The sequence below is a fragment of the Uranotaenia lowii genome, chromosome 1 (assembly GCF_029784155.1).
Source record: "Uranotaenia lowii strain MFRU-FL chromosome 1, ASM2978415v1, whole genome shotgun sequence".
Lineage (NCBI taxonomy): Eukaryota > Metazoa > Arthropoda > Insecta > Diptera > Culicidae > Uranotaenia > Uranotaenia lowii.
In genome coordinates, this window is record NC_073691.1 from 124,342,646 (window position 1) to 124,363,601 (window position 20,956).

A 20,956-nucleotide genomic window follows, 5' to 3' on the forward strand; every position below is an offset into this window, starting at 1 on the left:
TGACAAAAATGACAAAAATGACAAAAATGACAAAAATGACAAAAATGACAAAAATGACAAAAATGACAAAAATGACAAAAATGACAAAAATGACAAAAATGACAAAAATGACAAAAATGACAAAAATGACAAAAATGACAAAAATGACAAAAATGACAAAAATGACAAAAATGACAAAAATGACAAAAATGACAAAAATGACAAAAATGACAAAAATGACAAAAATGACAAAAATGACAAAAATGACAAAAATGACAAAAATGACAAAAATGACAAAAATGACAAAAATGACAAAAATGACAAAAATGACAAAAATGACAAAAATGACAAAAATGACAAAAATGACAAAAATGACAAAAATGACAAAAATGACAAAAATGACAAAAATGACAAAAATGACAAAAATGACAAAAATGACAAAAATGACAAAAATGACAAAAATGACAAAAATGACAAAAATGACAAAAATGACAAAAATGACAAAAAAGACAAAAATGACAAAAATGACAAAAATGACAAAAATGACAAAAATGACAAAAATGACAAAAATGACAAAAATGACAAAAATAACAAAAATGACAAAATGAAAAAAATCACAAAAATCACAAAAATGACAAATAATGACAAAAATGACAAAAATGACAAAAATGACAAAAATGACAAAAATGACAAAAATGACAAAAATGACAAAAATGACAAAAATGACAAAAATGACAAAAATGACAAAAATGACAAAAATGACAAAAATGACAAAAATGACAAAAATGACAAAAATGACAAAAATGACAAAAATGACAAAAATGACAAAAATGACAAAAATGACAAAAATGACAAAAATGACAAAAATGACAAAAATGACAAAAATGACAAAAATGACAAAAATGACAAAAATGACAAAAATGACAAAAATGACAAAAATGACAAAAATGACAAAAATGACAAAAATGACAAAAATGACAAAAATGACAAAAATGACAAAAATGACAAAAATGACAAGAATGACAAAAATGACAAAAATGACAAAAATGACAAAAATGACAAAAATGACAAAAATGACAAAAATGACAAAAATGACAAAAATGACAAAAATGACAAAAATGACAAAAATGACAAAAATGACAAAAATGACAAAAATGACAAAAATGACAAAAATGACAAAAATGACAAAAATGACAAAAATGACAAAAATGACAAAAATGACAAAAATGACAAAAATGACAAAATGACAAAACTGACAAAAATGACAAAAATGACAAAAATGACAAAAATGACAAAAAATGCTATCGGACCCAAAATTACAAAACTGACAAAAGACCAAAATGACAAAATTTTAAACTTACAAAAATGCAAAAAATGACAAAAATGCCAAAATTGACAAAAATGACAAAAATGACAAAAATGACAAAAATGACAAAAATGACAAAAATGACAAAAATGACAAAAATGACAAAAATGACAAAAATGACAAAAATGACAAAAATGACAAAAATGACAAAAATGACAAAAATGACAAAAATGACAAAAATGACAAAAATGACAAAAATGACAAAAATGACAAAAATGACAAAAATGACAAAAATGACAAAAATGACAAAAATGACAAAAATGACAAAAATGACAAAAATGACAAAAATGACAAAAATGACAAAAATGACAAAAATGACAAAAATTTCAAAAATGACAAAAATGACAAAAATGATAAAAATGACAAAAATGACAAAAATGACAAAAATGACAAGAATGACAAAAATGACAAAAATGACAAAAATGACAAAAATGACAAAAATGACAAAAATGACAAAAATGACAAAAATGACAAACATGACAAAAATGACAAAAATGATAAAAATGACAAAAATGACAAAAATGACAAAAATGGCAAAAATGACAAAACTGACAAAAATGACAAAAATGACAAAAATGACAAAAATGACAAAAAATGCTATCGGACCCAAAATTACAAAACTGACAAAAGACCAAAATGACAAAATTTTAAACTTACAAAAATGCAAAAAATGACAAAAATGCCAAAATTGACAAAAATGACAAAAATGACAAAAATGACAAAAATGACAAAAATGACAAAAATGACAAAAATGACAAAAATGACAAAAATGACAAAAATGACAAAAATGACAAAAATGACAAAAATGATAAAAATGACAAAAATGACAAAAATGACAAAAATGGCAAAAATGACAAAACTGACAAAAATGACAAAAATGACAAAAATGACAAAAATGACAAAAATGGCAAAATTGACAAAATGAATAAAATCACAAAAATGACAAAAAAAGACAAATAATGACAAAAATGACAAAAATCACAAAAATGACAAAAATGACAAAAATGACAAAACTGACAAAAATGACAAAAATGACAAAAATGACAAAAAATGGCAAAATTGACAAAATGAATAAAATCACAAAAATGACAAAAAATGACAAATAATGACAAAAATTACAAAAATGACAAAAATGACAAAAATGACAAAAATGACAAAAATGACAAAAATGACAAAAATGACAAAAATGACAAAAATGACAAAAATGACAAAAATGACAAAAATGACAAAAATGACAAAAATGACAAAAATGACAAAAATGACAAAAATGACAAAAATGACAAAAATGACAAAAATGACAAAAATGACAAAAATGACAAAAATGACAAAAATGACAAAAATGACAAAAATGACAAAAATGACAAAAATGACAAAAATGACAAAAATGACAAAAATGACAAAAATGACAAAAATGACAAAAATGACAAAAATGACAAAAATGACAAAAATGACAAAAATGACAAAAATGACAAAAATGACAAAAATGACAAAAATGACAAAAATGACAAAAATGACAAAAATGACAAAAATGACAAAAATTTCAAAAATGACAAAAATGACAAAAATGATAAAAATGACAAAAATGACAAAAATGACAAAAATGACAAAAATGACAAAAAAGACATAAATGACAAAAATGACAAAAATGACAAAAATGACAAAAATGACAAAAATGACAAAAATGACAAAAATGACAAAAATGACAAAAATGACAAAAATGACAAAAATGACAAAAATGACAAAAATGACAAAAATGACAAAAATGACAAAAATGACAAAAATGACAAAAATGACAAAAATGACAAAAATGACAAGAATGACAAAAATGACAAAAATGACAAAAATGACAAAAATGACAAAAATGACAAAAATGACAAAAATGACAAAAATGACAAAAATGACAAAAATGACAAAAATGACAAAAATGACAAAAATGACAAAAATGACAAAAATGACAAAAATGACAAAAATGACAAAAATGACAAAAATGACAAAAATAACAAAAATGACGAAAATGACAAAAATGACAAAAATGACAAAAATGACAAAAATGACAAAAATGACAAAAATGACACAAATGACAAAAATGACAAAAATGACAAAAATGACAAAAATGACAAAAATGACAAAAATGACAAAAATGACAAAAATGACAAAAATGACAAAAATGACAAAAATGACAAAAATGACAAAAATGACAAAAATGACAAAAATGACAAAAATGACAAAAATGACAAAAATGACAAAAATGACAAAAATGACAAAAATGACAAAAATGACAAAAATGACAAAAATGACAAAAATGACAAAAATGACAAAAATGACAAAAATGACAAAAATGACAAAAATGACAAAAATGACAAAAATGACAAAAATGACAAAAATGACAAAAATGACAAAAATGACAAAAATGACAAAAATGACAAAAATGACAAAAATGACAAAAATGACAAAAATGACAAAAATGACAAAAATGACAAAAATGACAAAAATGACAAAAATGACAAAAATGACAAAAATGACAAAAATGACAAAAATGACAAAAATGACAAAAATGACAAAAATGACAAAAATGACAAAAATGACAAAAATGACAAAAATGACAAAAATGACAAAAATGACAAAAATGACAAAAATGACAAAAATGACAAAAATGACAAAAAAGACAAAAATGACAAAAATGACAAAAATGACAAAAATGACAAAAATGACAAAAATGACAAAAATAACAAAAATGACAAAATGAAAAAAATCACAAAAATCACAAAAATGACAAATAATGACTAAAATGACAAAAATGACAAAAATGACAAAAATGACAAAAATGACAAAAATGACAAAAATGACAAAAATGACAAAAATGACAAAAATGACAAAAATGACAAAAATGACAAAAATGACAAAAATGACAAAAATGACAAAAATGACAAAAATGACAAAAATGACAAAAATAACAAAAATGACAAAAATGACAAAAATGACAAAAATGACAAAAATGACACAAATGACAAAAATGACAAAAATGACAAAAATGACAAAAATGACAAAAATGACAAAAATGACAAAAATGACAAAAATGACAAAAATGACAAAAATGACAAAAATGACAAAAATGACAAAAATGACAAAAATGACAAAAATGACAAAAATGACAAAAATGACAAAAATGACAAAAATGACAAAAATGACAAAAATGACAAAAATGACAAAAATGACAAAAATGACAAAAATGACAAAAATGACAAAAATGACAAAAATGACAAAAATGACAAAAATGACAAAAATGACAAAAATGACAAAAATGACAAAAATGACAAAAATGACAAAAATGACAAAAATGACAAAAATGACAAAAATGACAAAAATGACAAAAATGACAAAAATGACAAAAATGACAAAAATGACAAAAATGACAAAAATGACAAAATGAAAAAAATCACAAAAATCACAAAAATGACAAATAATGACAAAAATGACAAAAATGACAAAAATGACAAAAATGACAAAAATGACAAAAAAGACATAAATGACAAAAATGACAAAAATGACAAAAATGACAAAAATGATAAAAATGACAAAAATGACAAAAATGACAAAAATGACAAAAATGAATAAAATCACAAAAATGACAAAAATGACAAAAATGACAAAAATGACAAGAATGACAAAAATGACAAAAATGACAAAAATGACAAAAAAAATGACAAAAATGACAAAAATGACAAAAATGACAAAAATGACAAAAATGACAAAAATGACAAAAATGACAAAAATGACAAAAATGACAAAAATGACAAAAATGACAAAAATGACAAAAATGACAAAAATGACAAAAATGACAAAAATGACAAAAATGACAAAAATGACAAAAATGACAAAAATGACAAAAATGACAAAAATGACAAAAATGACAAAAATGACAAAAATGACAAAAATGACAAAAATGACAAAAATGACAAAAATGACAAAAATGACAAAAATGACAAAAATGACAAAAATGACAAAAATGACAAAAATGACAAAAATGACAAAAATGACAAAAATGACAAAAATGACAAAAATGACAAAAATGACAAAAATGACAAAAATGACAAAAATGACAAAAATGACAAAAATGACAAAAATGACAAAAATGACAAAAATGACAAAAATGACAAAAATGACAAAAATGACAAAAATGACAAAAATGACAAAAATGACAAAAATGACAAAAATGACAAAAATGACAAAAATGACAAAAATGACAAAAATGACAAAAATGACAAAAATGACAAAAATGACAAAAATGACAAAAATGACAAAAATGACAAAAATGACAAAAATGACAAAAATGACAAAAATGACAAAAATGACAAAAATGACAAAAATGACAAAAATGACAAAAATGACAAAAACGACAAAAATGACAAAAATGACAAAAATGACAAAAATGACAAAAATGACAAAAATGACAAAAATGACAAAAATGACAAAAATGACAAAAATGACAAAAATGACAAAAATGACAAAAATGACAAAAATGACAAAAATGACAAAAATGACAAAAATGACAAAAATGACAAAAATGACAAAAATGACAAAAATGACAAAAATGACAAAAATGACAAAAATGACAAAAATGACAAAAATGACAAAAATGACAAAAATGACAAAAATGACAAAAATGACAAAAATGACAAAAATGACAAAAATGACAAAAATGACAAAAATGACAAAAATGACAAAAATGACAAAAATGACAAAAAAGACAAAAATGACAAAAATGACAAAAATGACAAAAATGACAAAAATGACAAAAATGACAAAAATGACAAAAATGACAAAAATGACAAAATGAAAAAAATCACAAAAATCACAAAAATGACAAATAATGACAAAAATGACAAAAATGACAAAAATGACAAAAATGACAAAAATGACAAAAATGACAAAAATGACAAAAATGACAAAAATGACAAAATGAAAAAAATCACAAAAATCACAAAAATGACAAAAATGACAAAAATGACAAAAATGACAAAAATGACAAAAATGACAAAAATGACAAAAATGACAAAAATGACCAAAATGACCAAAATGACAAAAATAACAAAAATGACAAAAATGACAAAAAGACAAAATAACAAAAATCACAAAATTCACAAAATTCACAAAATTCACAAAAATCGCAAGAATGACAAAAATGATAAAAATGACAAAAAGATTGATCCAGATATAGTCTTAAAATCAAATTCTCTAACCATTTTCATCTTGTTAGTAAAATTAATTATATTTTTTTTCTTTCCTTCTCAGCTCAACGTCAATCACTCAACTTACCCGTTTACTATGGACGTCAGAGGTTTGCAAAGATCCTGTGAGCATCAAAGCGCGAAATCATTGGAACAATAATCGGAACAATAAAGCCAACGAGTCTTACTTAACAATAAAAATTACATACAAGTAAAACCCGACACGGCGTAGATGTAAGTTGTTTAAGAACACGACATAAAACTTGCCAGCGACAAATCTCATCATCAGAAGAAGTATCTCCTGGCGAACGACAACCAAAAAAAAACAGAAACCCGAGAAAAAGCTATAAAACAACTTCGCACACAATTCTCTCACACCCGAGACAACTGTTCCGAGGAAGAAGTCAAACGCCCACGATCTTGTTCGACTTAGACTTAGACGACACCCAGCATCCTGACAAAAAAAGAAGAGCGTCATATCAACATAGTCTACATCGAGGCGTGTTAAGCTTTAAGTATTTTTACAACACCGTCAGAATAAAAGGTCCCGTATATCACTAATTCTACTCCACACTCGCATACCCACACTAATTTTCACACATCGAATCTCATAAGAAAAAACGTGAAACCCCTCCCACCCTCTACAAACCCGCCCGGAGCACTAAACATCGTAGGATCAGTCAGGATAGGATAGCCTGGAACTGGTGACAGAAACGGACTTGAGAAGTAAAAAGATAGGTCATAGCACACACCAGCGTGAGAAAGAAAATAAAAAGTCCACCAACGTGACTAATTGAGTGCAAAACGGAAACCCCCTAAAACTACTCTGGTGGTGGCTGTTGATTCGGTTGATAGATTACGATTAGATCCAACCGGACCACCACACATTTTCTCGGAGCAAGAGCTCGCGCCCGAAGAAGGAACGGGAAGAAACCAACCGGGTAATAATCAGCTCAGACAAAACCCCAGTCTTTGACCAATCAAAAAGCAAAATGATCAACATCGCCGGCGTCATCAGCATCGTGCTGTTCTACATCCTAATATTGGCCGTCGGAATATGGGCCGGCCGGAAAAAGGAAGCCGGAAATGATTCGGAAGAAGAGGTTATGTTGGCTGGCCGATCCATCGGGCTGTTTGTTGGAATTTTTACGATGACAGGTATGTATGTATTTGCAAATGCGACAAGGTGTCGGAAAATCATAAAATCACAAAAAACAGTTTCCCATTGCCAATACCCACTCAATGGGAATCCTCCCATTGGCTTTGCGTTTTTCGATGATTGACGTATGGCAGAAATGAATTACTATGACAATTATCCCTCGTCCTCCATCCGCCTCGAGTAGAACACTGCACAATGGGGAAAAAAGTGTACAAACCGGGAAGAAATTCAATATCTTTAGTCCTACATGACCCAAATCTATGAAATTATACTTTCCTTTTGTGAAAATTTTCGGAAAATCGATTGGACATAGTTTTTAACGCCGCACAAGCTTACGAACGGAGATATTGTTTATTGTTTATTGTTGCTTTTAAATCGTCTGACATAGTTGTCTTAATGATAAAACTTAATTTAAGGTTACATAAATAAATAAATTGCTCGAGCGATGATTTTTCAACTATTATTTCTCAATTCGTCTCTTAGATAAGATTCAATACGACGTTTAAAGGTTGTGGTACATACATTGAAGTCGAAAAGCGTATAAAATCGTAGGAAGCTAATTTTTGCAGACCGTAAAGGGTCGTTACTACCATACCGCGTACTTCTTGATTCGAGTGAAAGCCAGTCTCGATTTCGAAGAGCTCTTTCTGGAGCATAGATATTACAGCGAGATAGCAACCATGAACAGTCGATTTCATTTCGTAAAACCTTCGCCACGAACAGTGATTGGCCGATGACATGACGATCCGAGAGTGTGTGAAGACCCAGTAAAGCACAACGCTGGGCATACGGTGGCAGGTTTAGAGGATTCTCCCAAGGCAACTCCCGAAGAGCATATCGCACAAATCTTCTTTGAATAGCTTCAAAACGTGCAATCCATACAGCTTCAAATGGCCACCAAACAAGGCTTGCAGATTCTAATGTTGAACGAACCAAACAGCAGAAAAGAGCTCGCAGGCAGGCAGGATCAGTAAATTCTTTGCTCATACGAATTATAAATCCCAGCATCCGGTTAGCTTTTTCAATAGTAGCAGAGTAGTGGTGCTTAAAAGTCATATGACTGTCTAAAATAACACCAAGATCCTTTATTCGGTCTACACGATGTAATTGTTCGCCAACACTATTATAATCGTACAAGAAAGGCTGTTTCCTGCGTCCAAATGTTATGATACAACACTTAGCAACACTCAAAACCAGAGAGTTGACAGCACACCAGTTCACTACTGTATCAAGGTATTGTTGTAATTCGTAGCAATCAGCAAGACTGTTTATGATCAGAAATATTTTCAGATCATCCGCATACATGAGTACTCCACATCCAGCAAGAAGCGTGTTTATATCATTGCAGAACAGCGTGAACAATAATGGTCCCAAATTACTACCTTGTGGTATCCCTGCAATCGGATTGAATTCTGTTGATTCAGTGGAGCCAATTCTGACTGTTAAATGACGGTTTGTTAAGTAGCTTCTGATCCATATACACAGTCTTTCCGAAAATCCTAAACGACGTAACTTTCTGAGCAAAATTTCGTGATTCACTGAATCAAACGCAGCTGTAATATCCGTATATATAGCATCAATTTGCTTTCCGCCATCAATATTGGATAACCATAATGAGGTAAACACTGTCAGGTTTGAGGTTACTGATCGTTTGGGAAAAAATCCATGCTGATTTTCAGAAATCCAATTCCGGCACGCTGAAAACATTACATCATTGACGATCCTCTCCAAAACCTTCGAGCAGGCAGCAAGCGACGTGACACCTCGATAATTACTCACATCCTGTTTGTCACCTTTTTTAAACACAGGGCTCATGAATGATCTTTTCCAGATGTCAGGAAATTTTTGTTGATCGAAGGGCTGATTAAATATGTGAGTTAGAGGCTTTACTAGTATGGCGCTACATCTTTTCAAAACGCACGAAGGTATTCCATCTTTTCCGGCTGAGGTAGAAAACTTCAAATTGTTGATAGCATCAAGAACCATTTCTTCAGTAATCGCGAAGATGTCGAGGTCTAACACATCTCTGGGTAACAGAGTGACGGCTGCATTGATTTGATCTGTACTTAACGAATGCATCGGAAAAACACTGGAAAAATGACTGGCAAAGAGGTTACATTTCTCAGCAGAAGATTTGGCAGTTCTGTCTTTCAAATGAAGCATCGCAGGTAGACCAGACTCCTTTCTTTTATTGTTAACAAACTTCCAGAACGTTTTTGGATTGCGGCGAAGCTTAGATTGCGTGCGATCCAAATAGCGACGGTAGCAAAAACGATTGTAGATCCGATATCTTCTGGTGGCATCATTTAATTTCATTTTGATAAACGGACAGCGGGAGCTACTAAACTGTCGTAACCATTTTGATCGAAGCCGTTTTAACCGTTTTAGTCGAATATTTGTCCAAGGAGGTCGGAGCGGAGGCCGAACCAGCGGTACAGAATTATTGAAAACTTCAGTCATAATGGAGCAGAATATACTCACAGCCATATCTACATCAGTACATCTTTGGAGAATCGTCCAGTCAATTTCAGATAGCGCTCGGTTCATTAACTCAAAATCAGCACGACGAAAATTACGAGCAGATGCATCGAATTCATCAACAAAACCTACAGGTTTCGGGAAAGAAATGTCAAACTCAAGCGGAGGATGATGCACGTCTATTGGAATAACAACTTCGCAGGCCTCGATGATACCTACCTAAGGGTCCAGCGCCGATTGACCGGCGCATAGGGCTGAGATAAAAGATCTCCACTGCTGGCGATCCGGAGCCAGCGTCTTCACTTGCTGCCAGCCGAGGTTCTCGTCAACTGTGCGGATTTCAGCGGCTAGACTTCGCTGCCACGAGCTTTTGGGCCTGCCTCTTCTTCGATGCCCATCTGGATTCCAGTCAAGCGCCTCTCTGCAAATCTCGTTTTCATCTCTTCGCAGCGTGTGCCCAATCCATCTCCACTTACGTTCCCGAATCTCGATTTCTAGCGCCTTTTGATGACACCGGCGATGAAGTTCAACGTTTGAGATCCAGTTGCCAGGCCACCAAGCGCGGATGATGTTCCGCAGGCAGCGATTCACAAAAACTTGCAGTTTTCGCGTCGTCACCGCATATGTGCACCAAGTTTCACACCCGTACAGCAATACGGATTTGACGTTTGAGTTGAAGATTCGGATCTTAGTTCGTAGAGAGATCTGGCGTGACCGCCAGATGTTTCGGAGACTCGCAAACGCAAATCGGGCTTTTCTGATCCGGGTCTCGATGTCCTTCTTGGTCCCACCATCAGGTGTAATCTGGCTACCAAGATACTGGAAGCACTCCACTGTCTCAACCTGTTGTCCAGCTACCACGAAATTGGAACGATTTTCTGTATTGATTTCCATCGACTTGGTCTTTCCGACATTGATTTTGAGACCTGCTGCCTTGGAGCTTTCGGTGAGGTCGTCGAGTTTGCTCTGCATGTCTTGTTGTGTTTGGGCGAGCAAAACAATATCGTCTGCCAGGTCAAGGTCGTTCAGTTGCTCCATGGTTGAAGGATTCCACGGCAATCCTCGGTTTGGTCTACAGTCAATCGATCCAGTCAAGATCTCATCCATTACGATGAGAAAAAGCAGCAGGCCTCGATGGTGGTGCTTATCAAAATAGACTCATCAGTGAATACTAAATCCAACATTCGATTATACTGGTTCCGTATTCCGTTTCTTTGATGCATTCCATTCAAGACAGTCCCATCCACTAAAGAGGCACTTGCCGTAGGGCTAGGTGGGGTAATTATGAACAATATTTCTTCATTTGGCACACTTACAGCCATCATATGTTAATTTCTTATCACAAACTCTGAAAAGCTGCCATCAATGAATGTTTCCGTGCTCTTCATCATTCTGTAGAACAACTTTTGTTTTTTGGTCGCAACCTCTGTCCTTGAGACGTCTGTTCATAATTACCCCGACTGTTCATATTTACCCCACTGTCTAGGGGGTAATTATGAACATGGTTTACGGACTTGGTATAAAATTTTTGAAAAGTAACAGTAGTTATACGTTACATTTATCCATAGTAAGCAGTGTATGCTGATTTTTTACTCAAAAAATTATGTTCATAATTACCCCAAACTCTGTTCATAATTACTCCGGACTATGTTCATATTTACTCCAAGACTTGTCCAATATGATTTATATAGGGTCAGAAAATCTCAATTCAACACCAAATAATGAAAATTATTAGCAGTAACAAGAAAATGGGTTGTTTTATAAAAACTCAATTCAATTCATGTATGAAACTTGCGAAATAAACAAATGTAATCAAAATTAAGATGTAAAACAATAGAAAAATAGCTATTTAGTGTTCTTTTTTTATTGATATTTTTTAACTTTTGTTTCGTGAGTTTATTTTCTTTGTTGCATCTTTTACGTTTTGGTTGGTTTCTTTTTTCCGTTTCTTTATGTCTTTACAGAACATTTTATTTGATAGGACCTCTACATACGTGTGAAATTTTAGACGAGTTAGGCTACTCGATAGTTTTTACATCCGTTTAAAATGTCCTGCGCAGCAAACATCAAGTCTTCACCAAAATGTCGTGGACTAGGCTTTTCACGTACGTGCGAGGTATCATAAAATTGAAACCTGTACATATACAGTAAATTCGAAAATATTTTAAAAGGGTTGCTTCACAAAAACACTCATTAAAATCTTCTTGCATCAGTGAACAGTCATTTTTTACTATTCTTGTCAGTTTTATATGATCGACAGATTACACAATATTAACACTTATAATTTTTTTTATAACCTGTATGAAGTTTCACATAAGTAGCTCTATTCTTTCAAAAAAAATTGAAGTGCTACCGAAGTTTTCTTCAACAAACTGAAAGAGAAAATCTACAACCAAGAGATGATCATTTTGCATCAAATTAAAAAAAAATATTCTAACAAGTTAACATTGAAAAAAGTATCTGAGTTAAAAATTAGACTGCAAGAAAATAGATTTTGGATCTTTGGATCCATATGAAACACATAAACAATTATTATTTGCTGTAATTCTAATGTTTTGAATAACAGAACGTTGTCGAAACATACAGGAAAATTGATCTTTGCTTTGTGGACTTATTCACCAATTAAATTTATCAAATTTTTTCATATATTTTACTGTTGACCACAGAAATTTAAGGTTCATAATAATGTTAAATTTCACACAGTTATGAATAAAAGCATGATCAGCAAACCTTTTGTAAACAAATGGTGAATTTAATTTTAAGTAAGATTAAACATTTCTTGAACTCTTTTAACTAATCTTGTAATTTATCAATTTCCAACAAACCTGGTTTTGGAAGCACGTAAAACCTGTATTCGGTATTTGAGAACTATTCCTGGGATACAGGTTTTTGGTTTTGGTATTACCGGTAAAACTTTTGACTGCCTTTTTTATACCAATTTTATCACTATTTATTTAAACAAAATTAAGACTTGTTTCAATTTGGTTACGAATTGAACATTTTTCAAAATTTCTGTTTTATTCACTTTTTTCCATTTTTGAAATTTTATTTTCAGTTTAAATAAAATGGAGTTCAAGAGCTTTTTTCAAAGACTGAAAAGAACTGGCATAGCTTTTTTTTTTCTAAATCCGGATCTCAATTTTGGAAAAAAAATCGATTTCTCAAAAATTCAAAACTTAACACATTTCAGACCTAATTTAATTATGAAATTTATTGAATTTGGTCCAGTAGATTCTGGGATATAAATGCCGAGTGTTGATGTTTTCCGGCTAAGATGTCTTCACGATCGTTAATGTGTTAAGATCTTATAGAAGGGGGGGAGGGGGAGAAGTTTTTTAAGAAATTTCTTTCAAGGGGAGGATGGGGAAAGGGGTCTGGAAGTGCTTGGGTAATTAGTGAATGGCCCCCATAGTTGATGAATAAATCATTTGATCATTGAAAAGCATTAGAAATGTCGGGAAACGCATAAGAAGATGTGTTCATAATTACCCCATAGGACGAAAACAATGGGGTAAATATGAACACTCATCTGTGAATCAGTGCAATTTTTTTTTTGAAAATTTCTTCAAAATTTAGACAGAGCATCATAAACTGGATGTAAAACATGTGATAACAACATACCTGCTGGATTTCCTATGAATAGATATTCAAAACATTAAACACTGTCCGAAACGATTTCCGTTTCACGAGGTAATGGTTTTTAAAAACATCTGAAATGATATCATTATGATTTTAAAACAGATCGGAAACGCTTTACAGCTATCAATCGGATGTTAAACTACCACTTTTGGAACTTTTTGTGTTCATTCATCCCCCCCAGCAGCGCGTATGGCACTTGTTCGGAATTACCCCGTGTTCATAATTACCCCACTTGACCCTACTCATCATTGATGTGGAATCGACCAACAGGCTGTTGCCATGACCAGGGATCCACAGTAATTGAGGTTGGTTAAAATCGCCTAGAAAAATCATACCGCATGAAGAATGTTGCAATCTAGCTTCCGAAAGAGCATTCACGTGAAGATCTAGAATTGATATGTCTTGGCTTTTTTCTGGTGGAATATACGCTAAGCCGATCAAAAACGAACTATGTGCACAAGACACTTTCACCCACAAGTTTTCAATGCTACTGGCATTTCCAATTGTTACGACGGATGAGCTATATTTGCTCGAAATAGCTACAAGGACTCCTCCACCACGACTACGCCTACTGTTGGAAATATTTCTGTCACAACGAAAAACAGTGTAGTCTGAACAGAAAAGTTGACTTGAAGGTACAGAAGAGTCAAGCCAGGTTTCGGTAAAGGTGTAAACATCGTAACCGAGCTCTGATGTTGAGATAAAACACTCGGAGATTTTTGATTTCAGCCCACAAACATTTTGATAGTATACGCGCAAACCATGCGGATCAGTAGTACGATGTGTTGTTTCCGCAGTATTACGATGATGAATGGGGCGCATGCTGGAAGGCGATGGGCAATCACTGAACGCATTGGGAAATAAATATGGGTACTTGCCTGAACGCACAGGCTGGAGAACCCCTATTTAACCCCTTATTCCCCTATATTTTGTAAACATTCCAGAAAAACACTGATTTGAACCAGAGAATTTTGAACGAAAACAGACCTATTGTGTGTAATTTCTGAGGAATCGAATGAAGGCTGTTTTGGCCACCACACGCTTCAGAAAATGGAGTTATGGCTGTTTTTTCCCTCAATTCCCCTATATTTTTCAACTATTTCAGAAAAAAGCTTGTTCGAACTTGAAAATTTTGAACCAAATGGGTTGTTTCTTGTGGAGTTTTTTTTTCGGCGAATCGAATGAAGGCTATTTGAGCCCCCGCACGATTCGAAAAATGAAGTTATGGCTGTTTTACCTTCAATTCCCCTCAATTTTTCAAATTGTTAAGAAAAAGCATGTTCAGACTTGAAAATTTTGAATCTTGTGTGATTTTTTCTGAGGAATTAAATAATGGCTGTTTGAGCCACCGCACGTTTCGGAAAATGGAGTTATGGCTGTTTTACCCTCAATTCCCCTACATTTTTCAATGATTTCAGAAAAAAGCATGTTCGGACTTGAACATTTTGAACCAAATGAGTTGTATCCTATGTATTTTTTTTTCGAGAAATCCAACGAAGGCTGTTTGAGCCACCGCACGCATTGGGAACAGGAGTTATGGCTGTATTACCCTCAATTGCCCAACATTTTTCAAATAGCTCAGAAAAAGCATGTTGGGACTTGATAATTTTGAATCAAATGGGTTGTATTTTGTGGAGTTTTTTCCAAGGAATCGAATGAAGGCTGTTTGAGCTGCCGCACGCTTCAGAAAATGGAGTTATGGCTGTTTTACCTTCAATTCACCTACATTTCCAAATTGTTAAGAAAACGCATGTTCGGACTTAAAATTGTGCATCTGTTGGGTCGTATCTTATGTGATTTTTTCCGAGGAATCCAATGAAGGCTGTTTGAGCTACCGCACGCTTTGGAAAATGAAGTTATGGCTATTTTTACCCTCAATTCCCCTACATTTTTCAATGATTTCAGAAAAAAGCATGTTCGGACTTGATAATTTTGAACCAAATGGGTTGTATCCTATGTAATTTTTTCCGAGGAATCCAACGAAGGCTGTTTGAGCCACCGCACGGATTGGAAACAGAAGTTATGGCTGTTTTACCCTCAATTTCCCTACATTTTTCAAATAGCTCAGAAAAGCATGTTCGGACTTGAAAATTTTGAAAAAAAAATTTTTTTCTGAGAAAATGTGCTGTTTCTAGTTTTTGTTCAAAATTACATGACTGAGAAGCCGAAACGTCCTATATATAGGGTTTAAATAAATATGCTCGTATTTTGTTTTCTTAAAATTATAGTATATTTTTATTTTTCAAGTTTTAGGTACCTATTTATTTACAGTAGCTTGTTGGCGTATGTGATACTACCAGTAAATTAATTACTTGTAAGCTTCACAATTCAACTTACATTTGCTGTATTTTTTTATGCAATGCAACTTGAAAAAGCAAACTCCTTAGATCGGTCGAAACATTGACACAGGACGTAGTTTGTCTTTGGTCCCGGGACCCGGGACTCTTCCATCACTGCTCTATTTTTCCCCGCACATTCCCGGGTGAACAAAGTTTGAGCCAGCTGTGCGTTAGTTCAGTTCGTCGATGGTTCTAACGGATTTTTTTTAATCTAAAAAAAAAGAAGTAATGTGTTAGAAGAACTGTTTAATATTAACACTATAGCCGTACTCTAAATTACCTCTAGTTCCGTATCGGTTTGAATTCTTCAATCTGAAATCGAAAGAGCTCCGGTTTCCGCATCGGTCCTATTTAGAATCGGTCGTTTCCAGTTGTGTGGTTTCTGTTAGCTGAATGATGGCCTGCATTTATTTCCGGGCACAGAAAGCACCATACCGGTAGACCCTGGGAATTGGATCCAGCATCATATGGCGTTGTTCCTAAGAAATCGAGAGTACATCTGACAAAACGCACAATTCTGCAAATGGGCTGTCGATTGGATGTCTGAAAACGTAATTTTGTTTTATACAAAGATGCAGAAATTTGTGTCTGTAAAAACTTACGTTTAGTAAATTGCAGCACGATCTTGCATCACATCAATTTTAAAACTATTATTTTGCCAGTGGATTTTACAGGGCCGGTGATAAACAGAATTATGTCTCTTCTGGAAAGGATAATCCAACTGTCGGCAGCATTGGTAAATCAAATTCCTGATAAAGGTTGTTTTTCCATTTTTACACCACTTCTCCCGGCGGGGGAATTTTTTTTTAACAGCTGCATTTGTTCTATTGTGGAACAATGCTTCCTCTGCATGGATGGATGTTGATGATAATAGCTCGTAGATATCGTTGTTGTTTCATATCCCCAACAGAAAGTGTTTTTTTTTGCTAAAACGTGAATTTCAAATAAGTAATCATTTGTTTGAGGTACAAAACAGTTAACTTACCAATTGACAAACAACACTGAATGGATGAATAACTCCTCTAAAATGTTTTCACTTCAAACTAAATAATATATAGGAAATTCTTGTATTTTATACTAATTATTAAAAGCTGCTAGAAACGAATGCCACAATGGTAAAGTGTCAAAAATAAAACCTAAAAAAATTAAAAGCTGCTGAGATTCATTGAAATTTCCTATATTTTATTTTAGATGTATCAATAGCTGCTATGACACAGGGAACACTAGGAAATAACGTATTAAAAAAAGCAAAAATGAATAAGTTTAAAAATATTGTTATCAAAAGAAATTAATGAATATCAGGGCTAAAAATATGAGAAATAGATAACAGCAAGAAAAGAGAAGTTTGATTTAGGTTGCAAAATAAAATTAATTGATTGATTAATTAATTGTACTTTAAGATTTATTGGATCGACCCTTTGAATTTTATTGCCAGCTTTGGTTCAGAATTTATAGGAAACTCTTTAACTTGATACTGATTACAACAAGTTGCAGAAATTTATTGGAATTTCCTATATTTTTACTGGATTTATCAATAGATCCTATTACACACTGTACTCTAAAATTGATTGGATTGACCTTTTAAATTGTATTGCCAGATTTGGTTCAGTGTAGATGCATATCAATTTCAGTTATTCTCCATCCACAATCTACAGTCTTCCACAATTACCTTAACCTTAATAACCTTAACAATCACCGACGGTAAAAAAAAAGCTGAAGCCTTCGAAAACAGATGAGTCAACACATTCTTGTTTGAGCTGCCGTGGCGCATAGACGTGACTTTTTCTAAACAAGATACAGTTTTTGAATAAGTGACTCCAATATTGTTTATGATATAAGTTACATTACCTGTTTGGGTATTGGATACGTGAAATGAGTGTCACAGCCGGTGCCCCATTGGGGGCACCTATGGACGGCATTTTAATAAATTGTGAAAATACGTTAGAACCTGCAAAACAAGATGGCGGAAAAAGAAATTTTGAAAAATACTTTCTCTCTAATAGTGACTCCGGCCCGAACGAATTAGAAAAGGAAAAACGAGTTTGAAAGCGAGTTTGACAGCATGTAAACAATACACATCAATGAGAAAGTGTGCAAAATTTGCTTGATATTTTGAATTGGTGTATAAACAAAAGTGTTGGTTCCTACACAAAAAAGCATAGTAAAACTACTAAATCCGTGGTTTAAATGAACAACAGGCAACCATATATTCGAGTCAAATATGCTTTGTTGTTTAAAATACCTTACGCATAGCTATTTTACCATGTGCTCAATTTGGCTGCGCATAGTAAATTAGACTGCGTTTTAGTAAAATTGTCAATGAAATTATGCATTGTTTTACTTCGTTCCTAGTAAAATTGATATGTTTCATGATGAATCTAGTAATGTGTTATGATAAAGATTAATATGCACGAGGAGCTTGATTTGAATAATAAAATTACTATGCATGTTTGTTTGCTTGTTTATTTGCATGCATGCATTATAACATTATTTATAACATTAAAATTCACACTTCCGACACACGTCGGTCAATGTTAGTGTGTTCTCCCGATGCTCTGAAAAGATTTTCAAAGTTATGAAACCTGAAAGCAGCTCAAAATTAATAAGTTTAAATAACAAGAATGTTTACCATAGTAAAATTATCATACGCACTTATGTTTTTGAGTCAAATATGTTTTGTTCTCAAAAGTACCATGTGCGTACACGGAAAAAAATTGCATGGGTTTTCCAAATACAGAGTCATGATAATTTTACTATATCCATCATTTAGTATTTTCGACCATGATTTAGTATTTTCTACCAAAATTCTGGGCGATAATACTACGACATAGTATTTTTACTATGCGAACTTTGACAGCTCATAGTAATTTCCTCGTGTCGAAATTACCATGCGCATGATATTTTGATATTACACAATTCGTGTTCTTGAAATAACTATGCTCATGGTAATGTTGAAACATCGTCATTTGTGTTGTCAAAAATATTATGCTCATCAGAAATTCATAGTAATTTTACCTATGTGCAACGTTTGAGTGTTTGTTTCAGCCGGTCACGATTTTCGGAACGCGGAAAAAAAAATTCGTGGGTACGTAAATGAGATAATAGCTGTTCCAATCAACCAGATGACCGGCGCACTGGGTGTGTGAAATAGAATCAACACTTTTGTCAGGTCGTGCTACGCAGTCTCCCAGGTGAGTAATATTGTGTTTTTTTCGTTACTATTCAATAAACATACTCCGATCCGTTTTTTAAGATATTTCTTTTGATTTATTTGAAGCTGTTTCATCTGATGCATCGCCGATTCCCCGGCCGTGGGGACCTCTCTTCTGACCAGCCACGAGAGAATCGCAGTTTCCAGGAGAATAACCTTGCCCCCTTCCTGGATCGTTGGCCTCAACATGACTGCCAGTACATCCAAATCAACTCCAGCGTAAGTAGAACATTTGATAAACTATTGTTTGCTCATTAATTAATTTTTTGTTTATTATTTTTTTCAGGGCATAACGATGAATTATCGTAGTTCTAAGCAGACCATTGTACTGTGTTAAAATGTAATTTGTTTCAAAATAAATTTATTCTAGATCTCGAAAAAATCACAAAGAGTGTTTATTCTATCGTACTTCAATATAGTTAAACCATGGTGCATGTTAATTTTGGTATCAAATCAAGCAACATGTACTCATTTATATCATAACATATCATAGTTTTATCATGAAACATGTCAATTTTACTATGCACAATGAAAAACAAACCCATGATTTCATTGACAATTTTACTATGAACGTAGTCGAAATTACTATGCGCAGCCAAAATAAACACAAAGTAAAACTACTATGCGCATAGTAATATCAAGAAGAAAACATTACTGACTCAACAATATGGTTGCGTGTTGTTAATTTAAACCACGGATTTAGTAATTTTACTATGCTTTTTTTTGTGTGTAGTATTTTGTTGATATGAATTGGTGCCACAATGTCTAAATTACTATGCGAACGCTAGTTGTAATAGAAATGATGATGAAATTATCATGACCATATTATTTACAACCGGCCACTTGAGGCTGTTGCCGGGAATCATCATTTTGTCAGTAAACGCACTTTTTTGAAATTTGTTAAAAATTTTCGTCTTGTTAGATAATTTTTCATCCTCCTCTTCCTTCTAAACAAGTGTTAAGCTAAGTATTCAAATTGTAAAAATACAAAACGAGTTTGGCTCCTTAAATCCTAAAGGTATGAGCCGTTTCAAATAAAGAAATTATAAAAAAAATAGATAATTTTTCCTAAAGAAAACTTTATCCGTACCGGAAAAAGTCGAGTGGGCAGTAATAGGGCCAGTTGAACACCTCCAAGTTTAGCTAATTATTTTTAAAGGTGTACATTTTTAGCATTCCACCAAATTTTTAAAGATGACCAGTTACCATCTCAATATTGGAAAAGAAAATGAATAAAAATCAGCCATCGTTTTTAATACACATGTTTGAAGTTATTTTTAAATATTACTTAAAATGTAGTTTTATAGTTGTTTTGTAGCTGTTTTTCCGAAGACTCACAAACAAACACCTCTCCTGATAAAATTATAGCATTTAGAAGCAAATGGATTGTTTTATATGAGAGTTTAACTTTTTTCCTTTGAATGAGTAGGGTCAAGTGGGATAATTATGAACACGGGGTAATTCCGAACAAGTTCCATACGCGCTGCTGTGAGGGATGAATGAACACAAAAAGTTCCAAAAGTGGTAGTTTAACATCCAATTGATAGCTATAAGCTG

General features: G+C 32.5%; 1 protein-coding gene and 1 long non-coding RNA gene across 2 annotated transcripts in view; one reads left to right on the forward strand and one right to left on the reverse strand.

Moving 5' to 3' along the window:
- LOC129739768 (high-affinity choline transporter 1) overlaps positions 1-20,956 on the forward strand; it is a 103,028-nt gene that overhangs the window by 48,741 nt on the left and 33,331 nt on the right. The window contains exon 2 of the mRNA XM_055731288.1: positions 6,638-7,731. Coding sequence (XP_055587263.1) covers positions 7,566-7,731 — 166 coding nt within the window. The 5' untranslated portion in view covers positions 6,638-7,565. The remainder of the gene's footprint in view (positions 1-6,637; positions 7,732-20,956) is intronic.
- Positions 16,215-17,078, reverse strand: LOC129739769 (uncharacterized). Its single transcript, XR_008735961.1, has 3 exons — positions 16,791-17,078; positions 16,469-16,731; positions 16,215-16,399 (listed from the first exon to the last, which is right to left on the reverse strand). It is a non-coding gene; the product is annotated as an uncharacterized LOC129739769 (long non-coding RNA).